This window comes from Pararge aegeria, chromosome 10 (assembly GCF_905163445.1).
Source record: "Pararge aegeria chromosome 10, ilParAegt1.1, whole genome shotgun sequence".
NCBI classification, from domain to species: Eukaryota; Metazoa; Arthropoda; class Insecta; order Lepidoptera; family Nymphalidae; genus Pararge; species Pararge aegeria.
In genome coordinates, this window is record NC_053189.1 from 2,123,140 (window position 1) to 2,138,559 (window position 15,420).

General features: G+C 36.5%; 1 protein-coding gene across 1 annotated transcript in view; it reads right to left on the bottom strand.

The window, feature by feature from the left end:
* Positions 1-15,420, bottom strand: part of LOC120626853 — a 140,015-nt gene that overhangs the window by 24,084 nt on the left and 100,511 nt on the right. The window contains exon 4 of the mRNA XM_039894628.1: positions 4,709-4,917. Within this exon, the coding sequence (XP_039750562.1) occupies positions 4,709-4,917 (209 nt within the window). The remainder of the gene's footprint in view (positions 1-4,708; positions 4,918-15,420) is intronic.

The window sequence follows — 15,420 nt, forward strand, 5'->3', positions numbered from 1 at the left end:
AATTCAGAAATTATAAATTCCCAAATAGCCCCTGCCGGAAATCTAACCCGGGACCTCCTACTTAAATTCACAGTGCTCACCGCTGCGCCCGCGCATGCGATGTCGTCAAAAACCGTTGTCAAAAAAGATGGCCGTGGATTGTTAATACACTGTCGACAAAGACGTGACGTCAGGCGTTCCGAGACGATGTAGTGTAGCAACAAATAAGGGGTATGGATTTAAGATACTGCTAACAGGTAAGCCCGATACCATTTACAGCATCACCAGTGAGATTGCAGTCAAGGGGTAATCTTTACAAGGATAAAAAATATTATTTTTTATCACTTGTACCAACCCCCAGCACCTGGAATATTTAAGGAAAATTGCATAAAGATATTTAAAAACGACCGTATCCCTGGCAGATTACGTCCACAGTGAATCATCGCAAAATCTCTCTGCAGATGAATGATAGAGCACAAGTGTGTATGTGTGTGATGCCCTCTCCATTCCCTCACTAAGGAATAGAGAGGGTGCTGGGACGGCACCTCCGACACAACCGGAAAGGTATCAGGCGCACGACTAACAGCTAACGTCCTCCGCTAACGTGCTCCTCCAGGCACTGAGTGAATAACCGTCATGTTCTTAACATCGGGCTTGTACTAAGAATTTCTTCATAGAAAATCCAATACAAATAATTGGCCCGACCCGGAGATCCACCCATCCGTATCCTGGATCTTCTCGAATATACTAATCACTAGCCTAGAAAGTTTCTTTAAATCTTTAAAAAGAATATCGTTTAGTTAAATGGTAAAATAATCGCAAATAATCCTCTTGCGGGGCTTTTGAATGCTCAAGCAACCGGCGGTCAGGGCTCCAGAGTGAGGAACCTCCTCACAATACGTGCCGTTTGAAGGACTACTGCCTTCTGTATCCGACCCTTGATCCAACAACCAAGCAAAAGCTTCTTAAGATGTTGGTTGAAGCTTTACGCGAGAAGACCATTGACTGAAACGACAATCGGAACAACAATGGTCGAATCAACATTCCACATGGCGGTAATCTCGTGAGCAAGGTCCAAGTATTATATACTTTTTCCTTTTCAGCTTTCACCAGATTATCGTCATGTGGAATAGTAATGTCAACAATTATTGCACGGCGCACTGATCGATCGACTAGCACTATATGAGGTCTATTAGCTGTAATATAGCTGTCAGTGATAATCGTTCGATCCCAGTAGAGCAATGCACTGCTATTTTCAAGAACTGACGCCGGGTCGTACCTACAGTAAGGCATCTCAAAATCGATAATGCCAAACCGAAGAGCAAGTTGTTATTATTTATTATTATTATTTAGTAAAAGAATCAACACAAAAGAGAACCATTTCTTTAATCTAAACCAAAAGTGAAGTTAATTTCCTTTATTTAGCAACACCACAGCTATTTAGTTGGCACAATTAAAATCGTATTGTCCGAAACAGATGCAGGTAACCATTTATCATCCGCGTTATGGTAAACGTATAAATGCTTCTCGCTGAAATAATTAAATTCTTAGTTGTATAGCGTTCAAGTACTTAATTACTAAGCGCGAGCGAGTTTTTTTAAACCATCAATTAAGACTTATTGCGTTTTCTTTTTTTATTTGCATTTAACTAGCGGATATGGACCCGGTATACCAGCAATTTCGTTTGCGCAGAATTTCTAGTATAAGTAAAATATTAATTCTCTAGCTATTACAGTTCATGAGATATAGCTAGCTGACAGATAGGACGGACAGCGGAGTATTATTCATAACATTAAAAAGCACCTCGAAAAGTAAAGTTCGTAATACAGAACGAAAGCGGTGATGACGCATTGGGTAGGAGCTCAACTTCACTTTATGGACACGCGTTTGAAGTTTTACTTCTTTGGCGTAACAAGATAAAACTCTTTTCAAAAAATTTATCTTTCGCCGTTTGTAGAAAAAATGACGCCAACAATAGAAAAAAGGTATTGTTTGAATTATTAAAAGGCAACTGTCAAACCTTTTAAAAAAAACTAAAACGCTGACTGTAGTGTCGGTCACTACATGGTGTCGGTTTTTTGTGACGGTATGCGCGCGCATCGTAAAAATTTACTCTCAACATTTTCCCCAACGCGCCAAAAGAAGTATAACTTCACAAATATTTGACTTTGACTTTGATTATAACGAACGACACAATAAGGGGATAGCTGCAATCCACCTAATTTGGCATCAGCATCCAAAACTGTGACCGCGAGTCAACATGAAGTATGCACATATTCCCGCTACCTCTCCCCACTTAAATGTTAGCAAAGATACACAAAGCACCTTCGCCTCAACGCGCTTGAACAATATTCAGTAATAGACCGTAATTGTTTTGTTAAGCTCCTTTGTTGCACTGACATTTTGGATTAAGCAATTAATTGAAATTCCATTTTAGATATGATACACTTAATTTTATTCAGTCCCTCCATCAAGCGAAGGCGTCTGTTTAAACATTGTTTATATGTAAATCCCTTAGAAGTGTGCTAGTTTGATGGAAATTAATGGGATAGTAGGAACACAGTCTTGATTTGGGTGTAATGTTCTCGTATGTAACTAACCAACGCTTGACGCTTTTGATGTCTAAATAACATCGTAATATTCGTCTTCCCGTAAAACTAAGGCTTGCTGAGTTTAAAGTACTATATCTATTATTTCTTAGGTACTAGGTATTGGTGTTATTTTGATTTATATACATATTTGGGATTTGTATTCGTTGTACTTTTCAATTCAATAATATCATATTTCCATTGTGTAGAAGCAATAGTTGTAACGAAATGTTAATATCAAGGCAGTAGTTACGAGTACCTGCAAAACGAGAGTAAATCTTTGTGGCAAACACGTCCTATTTGCGGCATTTAAATATATTTTTAACCCCCGACGCAAAAACTAATGGGTTCTAAGTTTGAGAGAGTTGTGTGTGTGTGTGTGTATGTCAGTGTGTGTCTGTAGCATTTTAGCATTGTAGCGCCTGTACGGGTGAACCAATTTTGATTTTGTTTTTTTTTTGTTTATAAGATGAATATATAGGGAGTGTTTTTGGCATAGCCGCTACAAAACGGCGGTTTAAATATTTTTTCACAACTCCCTCAATACTATAAACTAAGCTAAATGTCAAATCTAAGATGGCGGACACCATAAAATGGCAAAATACATTTGTTTTAACACTTTCAATACGAGTATCAAATGACTATTACAAGAAGAAGAACGCAAAAAGCTACTACAAAAATCGGTAAAAAACCTTGTATCATAAAACATACCGAGCGGCGAAAACCAATTTAATATTAAAACTTTTGCACAAAGATTTATTGAATAGATAAGTTATATATCAACGTTTTCTCTCTAACAAAGTGCCCGTTCAAATAAGTAAGTAAAAGATTGAGAAACATATTTGAATACTTGACTCACGTAAGAACCCTTACAACCCTTTTTAGAGAATTCAGTGATAGCGACTTGACATCTTTCACAGAGATGAGACAAATTCTATGTAACGTATGGAACATGAATACATCTCTTTGTCACTATAGGCTTACTGGGAATTTGTATTGAAGAAATATATCTACCTGAGATTCCGGCGATATTATTAAAAATCTCAGACCTAAGTTGAACGCTTCAGATGTGTTACAATAAAGGAAAATTATTTAACACTTTTGTGATATAGACAATATAGATCGAGGCGTCTCTTGATGGACTTTTTGACTTATAAGCAAATCATAAAAGGCCGCTCAATGCGATCATTTTCTTATTATTTGACACTTGCGTATCTTTATCGTGTAAAGCCTTACGGGATCTTCTGTAATATCATTAAAGATACTATATTTATATTACAGAAAAGAGCAGTCCAATCAATATACAAAGCTACAAAGCTTTGCTATATATTTGTAACATAAAACATAAGTCTTTATAAAGATTTAGGATATAAACGATTGTTGTTTTAATAAAAACTTACTTAAAACGGACACAAATTGGTTATCGTTTGAAAACCTTTGTGGGGCTGAGTATATAACATGATACCGAAGGTAATATTAGATTTACTTTTACATTAGTCTACAAAATATATCAAACATTTAATACATCAAGGTTACTATACAACTAATAGATTTCTTTATGACGAGGTTGCTTGGAAGCATCCGGCTCCGTTTTCATACAACACGAGAAAGAAAATTATCGTACATTAATAAATTATTTTGGTAAGGAGCAACTGTTTAGTTTATTTCCGGCTTCTGAGCTATAGTATCTGCCTTCCAAACCAGTGGTAGGGTCACTACACACAGACATACTCGGTGTTTCAAAAGTGCTTAGCCATCATTCCATTCGCAATTTGCCCCTTACGCATCTCGTCCGTCCCATTAGCAGCTAGTTCCATTCGCACATCAACTTTTTACTGGCCTACTGAGTAGCACAGGTCTCCCTGCGAAATTGTGAAGTGTTTCGGGCCGTAGTCTACCACAATGGTCCAATGCGGATTGGTAACCTTTGAGATTGTTATTTCGGACTCTGAGGCATACAGATTACCTCACAATGTTTTCCGTCACCGTTAAAGCAAGTGATATTTTGATTGCTTAAAACGCACATAACTTAGAAAAGTAAAAGGTGCTTCTGGGATTCGAACTCAGCTTCCAAAGGTAAAAACGAAGTTAAAAATGCCAATTTTAACCAGGCTATCATAAACTGTGATAGTATTACTTACGTCCACGTTAATCCCGGCAAAAGGGAAGATTTTAGTGGCGGGCGTCTCAGTGGGCGAGTATCTGTAGAACTCATGGCGGCCGCGGTACCACTTGACGGAGTACAAAGGCGCGTCTGTTAGCTCGTACAGGCAGGCAAGCGTCACGTCGGACCCTCGCTGCACCACTGGCGGTGATATCCGCAGGTCGATCGCTCGGAGACCACCGATACCTGATGGGAAACATGATAAACATAGTATTTATACTTCTGCGGAATAGGTCTAGATGTAAGCATTTTTGTCTACGGATCACGGTGTCTTGGCCGTTTTTTAAGCTGTGCCAAAGAGAATAATGTTACAGAGGGTTGAAAATAATACCACATCGCCTGCAATCTCACCTGTTGGTAATCGATGATGCATTCAAGATGGTACGGGCTAACCTGTATAACGAATTTTACGCGACATCGTACCGGAACGCTTAATCGCTTGGCGCCGTGTTTTTGTCAGTAAGGCAACTAGGCACGCCTTAAGATTGATGACTAGATGACTAGACTAGACAATAGAAAATTTGGGAGATAATCAATTCCCAAATTGCTCCTGCCAGAACCTAGGGCCTCCCACTTAAAACAACAGCGAGGTCCGATGAAGCTGTCTTAGCAAAGCAATCGCGCGCTAAGTTCGGTACAGCCTCACTGGTCTCTCACTAGTAAGATGCCTTACATAGCATATAACATAAACGGTATTGTGGTTGTCAGGATAAACCACGAGATCGAGTGTCCGCATCATCAACTACTACTCATTTACATGCTGTAAAATTATGTGGAAATAGCAATCTGCTGAGCTTCTTGCTGGCTACTTTTCGGTAGAATCTGCCTTCAGAACTACTGACTTCTCGACATTTCAAGTGAATGCTGTTAATAATAAATGTTATAGAGGCAGTAAGATAGTAACGTATTAAATCCATTTATCGAGGGATTGACGCGCTCTCCGAAACACTGTAATCGTCCACTCAGAATTTTCTGTCGGAAAAAAAAAACTGGATGTTAGAATTTATACCAACTTTCATGTTTAATAAAACCCCGCGACTATATACAACGAATAAAATATTAATTGGCGGAAAATGCGGAGCAGAGGGAAACGAAGTTGACAATTGGATCCAAGATGGCGTACACGTCTGTAACAATGTTGGTCGGCCCACAGTAACCGCAAACAGTCGCTAATCCCACAAGAACCCTGTTTTACGCTCAAACTTAACTAAAAGCGTCTCAGCTCAGCGCATAAATTTGCTCGAGTAAGAAGTTATTTAGGACAAGGACTCCTTTATCCCTCCTTCTTTTTGTTAACATCTTAATGCAGAAAGGTTGAGTCAGCGGTACTCAAAGTATTTTTTTTAAAGTGTGAATAGGCGTAGAAGCGGCACGTTAGGGGTGGCCCGAGATTTATATGGACTTACTCTAGTAAGTACAGTCTTTGTTGGTTATATTTGTCTGGCACAGAAGTATTGTGAATTTATAAAATCTTTGGACTATAGCATTTGCCTCCCACATTGAAGGCTTTGATTGTAGCTAGTGCCTAACCTACCGACAAACACGTGGTGGCAAACTACTTAGCATTCCAGTACGGTGCCACGTATATAAACACCCGACTAGAAGTAAGAGTTTAATATATGGCATAGCCTTGATGAGTCTACTTAATTTTATTTTCTCAGTTGTGGAGTAAAAATAAAGTACAAAAGTTGAGTGAGTGTGTTAAGATTTAGAAACTATAAATTAAAAAAGTTTGGTTTGTGTAGCTTTGATATTGAAAATATTTCACTATATTATTTTGATGAAGAAGCCAACAGAAGAATACGGCTGGGCTTTTGGGAAACTTAGTCAAGTCTTCTCATGGTCAATACCCCAGTGCCTGAAAACCATTGTGTCCTTTCCATCCTCACTTATGGCGCTGAAACGTTGACGCTTACAAATGGACTGATCCACAATTTTAAAGTCACGATCTATGGAGAGGGCTTTCTAAGGAGGCTAAGGCCTAGGAGTTTCCCTGCAGGGCTAGCACAGGCAAAAGACACAAATTATATCCCCCGATTATATCCCCTGACACGGGATAAAATTAACGGGTTCACCTGCCTATTCCTATTCGTCGTCGCCGGGATATGCATGTACTTTCACTTCTGTACTGTGTGTTATTTCATCTAAAAACTCCCTCGTATTTGAATGAATGAATGAATGAATGATTTATTTATTTGAAAGAGAAGTTCACTTTTCTTGGTGAGCAATCTGATTTAAGATCGTGCCGTGCGCTGACGCTGAGTATGCCTTATCATAAGACAAAATTTTACAAGCGTTCGTTTAGCGTACGAGCTGTGGATTTGTGGAATGCGCTTCCAATGAGCATACGACGATACAAATCACTGTCGATATTTAAAAAAAGCAGTTAAGGCCCATTATATTGTCAACGACTTTTAATAGCATTTATATACTTACTCATTTGTTGTATGTTAAAGTATTAAATTTTTTAAAATTAGATATATTAGTTTATTTTTATATTTATTTATTAATTATTTTATATACTTTGATCTATTTGTGTACACTAGTTTATGTATTAGTATGTAGTTATTCGCATGTATGTATTTTAAAATTTGTACCACCAGCAGTCTGTTCTCCTCTTCTTGTTTTTCCTAATTCAAAGGTTGCCTGGCAGAGATCGCTATTAAGCGACAAGGCCGCCTTTTGTATTCTACTTCTTTCGATATGTTTCTGTTTTTTATTATATTTTATATATGTTAATGCTGTGGTATACAAATAAAGAGTTTAATAAGTAAATAAATAATAATAACTCCGTGTTATCTTTAACACGGAATAGGAGAAGTTTATCGCCGTTTATAATTACACATATATTACTTGGATATTATTTCTACTTTTGGATTGCTGGTGGTGCGATGTTTCGCAACTACCTTCATCCTGTTAAAACCATATAACCATGTTCGCGTGCATTTTGTTACATCGTGTAATTTCACTCCCATGACTTTTTCCTAATGTCGCCAAAGAAGTATAATTTCAAAAATATGGTATAAAAGTGTGACAACCTTGGACAACGTGCGAAGCGTAAAATGCAAAGCAACTGTAGTAATAGAATACAATAGCAAGAAAACCGTTTTGTGAGAGTAAAGGGTTTTTACAGTGCTTAATAGAATAACACTTGGCGTAACTGGAACTTTAGGAGAGTTTCCTTTGAAATATAAATGCAAAACTTTCCTATTGTTATGGAATTGTTAAATTTTCTTTCTGTATAGTAAATTTAAAAATTTGAATAGAAATTTATGACTGGCTGTCTATTAGCTGTAAATATAGTACTCTTATTCATTTTCCTACGGAACCAGCTACGTCTAAATATTTTTTTATAACTAGATTCTAATTTTGACGGCCGACTGGCGCAGTGGGCAGTGACCAAGTCCTTGGTTCAATTCCCACAACTGGAAAATGCATGTGTGAACATGAATGTTTTTCAGTATCTGAGATTGCATCTGTATGTTTTAAAAAAATATGTATATTATTCATAAATATATTCACCACCCATCTTAGTTAGTTAACACAAGCTACGCTTACCTTGGGGCTAGATGGCGATGTGTGTATTGTCTTAGTATATTTATTATTTATATTTATTTATATATTTAAAATTACTGTAATTTGATTGATGAACAAATTCTGGCAGCTGATGAGTTGTTAGCCCTAGGTACCTACAACATGGCTCGCTTTGAGTCTTTAGCAAATAAATGTAACTGTACTCATGAGATACCTATGACTAACCTAAAATTATGTGATACAGTATCTTCCAACCAATTAGAAACATGCCTGGAGCAGTGCTCAACTGTCATACCAGACCCTTCACCTTTATTAAAAAGTATGCCTGAAAAACAGACAATTATATTTTCCGACATGTTAGGTAAAGGTTTTGGACCTATTATGAACCATTACCTTGATCACTCAGTGACTAATAGATGTTCACCGGGGGCTAGTTTCGATTATCTTATTAATAGTTTGAATAGTGACTATTTAGATGTAAATAAAAATGTTGTTCTCTTAATAGGAGACAGTTTGAATGTCAAAAAGCATCAAATTATAAGATGCATTGATAAATTACTAGCTTTACATAGTAAAACTCAATGTAAATTCGTTATGTGTGCCTTTCCTTACTGTGGCACATTTAGTTCAAAGCAGAATGAACATATTTATAATTTAAATTTATTAATTTATAACCTGACATGCCGTCATAGTGACGCAGTTTTTTATTTTGACATCAATAAATCCATGTCATCCCTATTGTCTAGAGATAGTTTAATTTTATCTAAGAAAAGTAAGCATCACTTGGCATCTTTACTAGCTTACAACTTAAATGATACTGTTACAAGTATTGTAACTAAGTCTATTGACACCTCTACATATTGTACTTCAAGTACCACCAATATTTCTAATATTGACCCTAGTACTTGTTCTAGTACTATAATTAATTCAAATAGTTATTTAAACTAGACAGTGAGACAACGGGGAAGCTCTGTAATATGAACATTGTACATCAAAACATACAGAGCTTCACCGGCAAAGAATTAGAAATAGAACTGTTTGTTGAAAAATTCAATATACACATATTGTGTATAACTGAGCATTGGCTCACTGGAGCACAAATAGCAGTTAACATCAATAACTTCAAAATGTCAAGTGTGTTCTTTAGAAAGACTGCTATTCATGGTGGATCCTTAATTTTTGTACGCAATAATATAACATGTAAGGAGCGAAAAGATATAGTTAGTCTTTCTGTGGAGCGCATAATTGAACTGTCTTGTGTGGAGCTGGAGCGTTTTATAATAGTGTGTGTGTACCATCCCCCCTCAGGTGATTTCAACCAATTCGAGGATGTAATGGAAGATGTCCTTAAGCGATTGTGTATGTCTACTAAAAATGTAATAGTATGCGGGGATTTCAATGTTGATATCTTATTACATAATACTACTACGACTAGGTTGTTAAACTTATTTAAATGCTTTAATTTGAATAATGCTTTCGATGAACCTACTAGAATCACAGCAACTTCAGCATCTTGTTTAGATAATATTTTTTTTAACTGTGATATCTTAGGTAAATCGATATTAAACAATTTAAGGTCAGATCATTGTGGCCAACAAATTACTGTTGTTGGTACAAATAGAAATAAACATATTGTTAAGTACAGGCCGATAACTCAGAGTAAACTGACGTGATTTGAAGGTGAAATATCAGCCAAAATTCCTGCTCTCTTTTTTGAAAACTGACATCCCGACAATCTTTATCGTACGCTTTTCAATGAAATAGAAAGTGCATTTAATAAAGTATTTACTTTTAAATACATAGATTCTAATAAAAAAATGAGGTTTAGTGATTGGGCGACAATAGGCATTTACAAAAGCAGGGATAAGTTGTATGAGCTATATGATGAAAAACAATACAATCAGACTCCAACCTTCCTTGAATATGTAAAAAGTTACTCCAAAACATTTAAAAATGTTTGTAGACAAGCTAAGTCGCTATACATTAAAGATCGGATAGTAAAATCTGAAAACAAAATACAAACAACCTGGAAAATTGTTAATAATGAATCTGGGAAAACTAAATCTCGAGACGGAAATTTTGAATTAATTATTAATAATAATATGGTAACTACTGATACAGAAGTTGCTAGTACTTTTGAAAACTTTTTTCAGAATGTTCCTATTTTGTTAACAGATTCACTAAATTCCTCACCTACTGCAGCTCAGAATTTATTAAGAGGCAACATTAATGAGTGCAAAGTTTTATTTCATTTCAAACATATAGATGCATCGGATATCAGTAAAAACTTCAAGTTGTTAAAATCAAAGAAAACAGGTGATATATGGGGAATGTCGGTAAAGGTAATATCTCAAATTATTGACGTCATTGCTCCTCTTTTAGCCATAATTTTCAATGAATGTGTTGATTTAGGTACTTTCCCGAACCTAATGAAACATAGTAAACTCATTCCTCTATTTAAATCTGGTAATAAAAATGATATAAACAATTACAGACCTATCTCAATCTTACCAGCTCTTAGTAAGATATTTGAAAAAATTATATTAAATCAACTCTTATATCATTTTAATGTAAATAACTTACTACACCCTGAGCAGTATGGCTTCACTAAAGGTCGTAGCACAACGGACGCAGGCGCTAAACTTATAAAACATGTTTATGATGCCTGGGAATGTTCACAGAACGCCATGGCTGTTTTTTGTGATCTATCTAAAGCTTTCGATTGTGTTGATCATAAAACCTTGCTTCTTAAGCTAAGCCACTATGGTATCCAAAACGTTGCACTAAATTTGGTTGCCTCTTATCTCAGCAATAGAACCCAAAGAGTTTGCATAAATGATGCAAAGTCTCAGGGTTCAAATACCTCAATGGGTGTCCCACAAGGCTCGATTTTGGGTCCTTTTCTATTTTTAGTGTATATAAATGATCTACCGTACCATGTCAGTGGAACATGCGACATTGTATTGTTTGCAGATGATACATCTCTAATTTTTAAGACTGATAGGAGTAAAGATAACTCTGACGAAGTAAACCGTGTTATGTCGCATGTGTCGCACTGGTTTACAGTTAACAACTTACTTTTAAATGCAAAAAAAACAAAGTGTGTCGAATTTATCTTACCAAATGTAAAGAAAATTGATAAAAATATAATGATAAATGGTGAATCACTAAAAATAGAGACTTCCACAGTTTTTCTGGGCGTGACCTTGGATAATAAGCTACAGTGGGGTGCCCATATAGATTCACTAGCGGGTAAACTAAGCTCGGCTGCCTACGCAGTCAGAAAAATTAGACAGATTACTGACGTTGAAATAGCTAGGCTAGTTTATTTTGCGTACTTTCATAGTGTTATGTCCTATGGAATCTTGTTATGGGGTAAAGCAGCTGATATCGAAACTATATTTATATTGCAGAAAAGAGCTGTACGGTCAATATATAAACTTAAATCACGCGAATCCCTCCGTGAGAAGTTTAAAGAAATAGGCATACTTACTGTAGCTTCACAATATATTTATAACAATATAGTATTTGTAAGACAACATATTAGTCTTTATACACAAAAAGTGGACATAAACAGTCGACTTACAAGAAATGGTCATAAATTAGTGTCATCTGCATATCGTCTGCGTAAGGTACAGGGATCATTTGTGGGATTGAGTATACGCTTTTATAATATGATTCCTAAGGTGATTTTGGACCTGCCAATGCACAAGTTTAAAGAATTTGTTAAAACACATTTATTAGAGCGAGGTTACTATACAATTGATGAATTTTTTAATGACAAGGTTGCTTGGAAGCATCCGGCTCCGCTTTCAGCTCTCACAAGATAGAAAAATGAATGTTAAAATACAAAATGTAAATTGTTGATGTTGGAAAAGAGCAACTGCTGAGTTTCTTGCCGGCTTCTTCTCGGTAGAATCTGCCTTCCGAACCGGTGGTAGAATCACTACAAACAGACAGACTTGACGTTTCAAAAGTGCTTATATTAGGCCTACTTGAAATAAATGAATTTTGAATTTGAATTTGAATTTGTAATGATGCTGTTTTTTTTTTTTAACGTTAGGCCAGCGTTTGTCGACAATCATGCCCGTTAGAAAGCAATGATGAGGTCTAGGTTGGAGCACGCTTGCCTAGAAAAAGCCTATTCACTCTAGCCTTGAAGGTACTCAAATTATACGTGGCAGGAAACACAGTTGCCGGGAGGGCGTTCCACATCTTAGCGGCACGTATCAGAAACGTGGATAAAAACGGGATAAAAACGGTTATAATGACTCGGACTATCCGTTATATTAAAACCATACCGCCACTAACAGACCAGATAAAACTTATTATAATTATACATTTCCAAAGAAACAGAAGCGGAACCTCCTGCTTATCATACAAAAATGATCTGTGAGTGTGATGAGTCATCATCATCATCATATCAACCCATTACCGGCACTCTACAGGGCACAGGGTTCCCACAATGAGAAGGGGCTAACACCATAGTCCACCACGCTGGCCCAGTGCAAAATGGTGGACTCCACACACCTATGGGAATATTAAGGAGAACAAGATGATATCCGTCAATGTTAAAGCAAGTGATATTTTTATTATATATGTATATATATATATTTTTATTATATATATAATATATTATTTTCTATTGCTTGAAACGCACATAGCTTAGAACAGTTAGTGGTGCTGGGATCCGAACTCGGTCCCACGAAACTGAAGTGAAACTCCTTCCCACTGGGCTGTTTCCCACTGTTGATTACAGTGGAACTCTCGTGGATGAAAGTGATGCTGCCAATAACAATAATGATAAAGGTTGATGGAAACTTATATACATCTTCGTGGAGTTCAACTCAAAAGTGCCATTCATATTCCAATGCAGATTTTCCAAGTATCACGAAAAATAAGTGATTACGTTTTCGCCTCCACGAACCTTATAATAAAGTTACTTCTTCTGTGGATACCCATCCTCATAAACAAAACACGATTCAGGAAAAAAAATGGCTCCGAAGGGACCTATTAAAGGTACTTTGCGGCTGACTCCAGCAACACGGTCAATCTAAATTGCTGATACAAAAACCTCACAATTTGAAACAATATTTATGCAACCATTTGCTGGCGCGTTTAAAGCCAAATATTGCTCCAAAAAAAAAGAAATAGCAATAAAAATACGCTTTATCGCAAAGTTAAATGAAATGCAAAGAATAATGTGCCTTCATCGCCCCAAAAAACCACTGTGCATTGTAGATCGCTGGAATATTTTGTGCAATAATCACCCTAATGGCTTTTGGAATAAGAGCTGGTGTAAATTTTGGGGCACAAATGAAAATTACTGATGGCTCCACGTTTCGGGACACGGTGTATTTTTAATGGAATTCATTAGGTGATATTTCTTCGGGAGGTTTGAAAAGGTTTGTTCACTTTGAGTTGTAAATGCAAGCGTAACCCACGTTTCCTCACTTTACGTTATGTTAATACATTTCGACTATCCGGGCGGTTCTTGGACGATGTAGCAAATGTATATTCAGCTTTTGTCTAGACTGGCTAAAAAGGTAGTACTTAGTTAGCATCGAATGCCAATTCTGGTGTACCTAAGTGTTATAAATAACTTTGTAAACTCAGCCTCGATTTACACTTGTAAAATAAAGATACTACGACAATACACACATCGCCATCTAGCCCCAAAGTAAGCGTAGTTTGTGTTTTGGGTACTAAGATGACTGATGAATATGATGATGATTTAATAAATAATATAAATAAATACTTATAATATACAAATAAACACCCAGCCCCTGAAAAATATTCTTGTTCATCACACAAACATTTTCTAGTTGTGGGAATCGAACCCACGGCCTTGGACTTACAAAGCAGGGTCTCTGCCCACTGCAAAATTACATTTAAACTAAATTTTAATTTAATAGCTATTTAATTTTAAGTTAACCAAATTGACAGGTTTAGAAGCAGTACTTTTGTAGTAGTAGTAGTAGTTATCCGGGAAAATACTACCACCATGCTTATTTCTGCCGCTTAGCAGCAATGTTACAATGTTGTGCGGGTGTGATAGGCGTGCTCGCCGGTGTTTTAGGCCACATGAGCCTTAAGATATATACGTCAGGTTAATGGACATAGCACTGGACAGATGCGAAACGTTGTTGCTGGTCCATTAACTGTTAATATAAAAGAAATTACTGCATTTAGTCCAGCAGAGTACCAGCTACTTCGAAGACAAAAGGAGGAACGAACATGATGCTTATCGTGACATCTTAAAGCAAGGCCAACCAATATAACCTACAACTACGTTGACGGTACCCTTACATGTCCTCACTGTGCACGCATATTTAGTGCTAAAATAGGGTATATAAGTCACATTAGGGCGCATGAGCGAAGCCCTTACGTGTAATCTAAAATAATAATAATCTAATCTAAAAAAAAACAGAACCAGTCGCTGTTGCCGCTCGCAGTGAATGAATGATAATGATGACTATAAAAGAAAACCTTTCTTTTCCGTATGCAACAAGAAAAAAGATATAGCACTATTAACTTTAGTTTAGTTTAGAATTTTTAATACTACATACTTCGTTATTATGAAAATTAAGCTTAACTTGCTATACTTCCCGAAAAGCAGATTCTCCTTCTTTTCGCGGATATTTATAGCAAATTAAGCTTAATTTTCACAATATATCATGGATTTCCGCAAAATAACGCCTGCCTCTATCCAACATACTTCGTTGCCTACTTCGACCAACTGCCTCGTTGGTTGAGTGGTTAGAAGGTTAAATTAAGAATCACGAGGCGCACGGCTCGGATTTCAGTTTGGGCTAAAAAATGTTAGATATTTTGCTTTCTCTGATAAAGAATTTTCAGTACCGGCCCTGAGTAAGAAAATTGGTAGGGTAAACTCCCTGTCTCGGAGAGCACGTTAAGCTGTCGCCCTCAGTTATATCACTTACTTGTGGTAACAGTAGTAAAAGCCCATCAACTCGCATCGGAGCAGCGTGGTGGTCTATGTTAAAAAACCATGTCTCCTATAATAGAGAATATTTTTGTTCATCACTGGGACGTAATGGGTTTCGTATGATGCAAAATATAACTTAAAACATGGTCTAGATATAATAGTAATTTTCCTTATAGTTTACTTTTGTTCCAATAAATATTGCTACT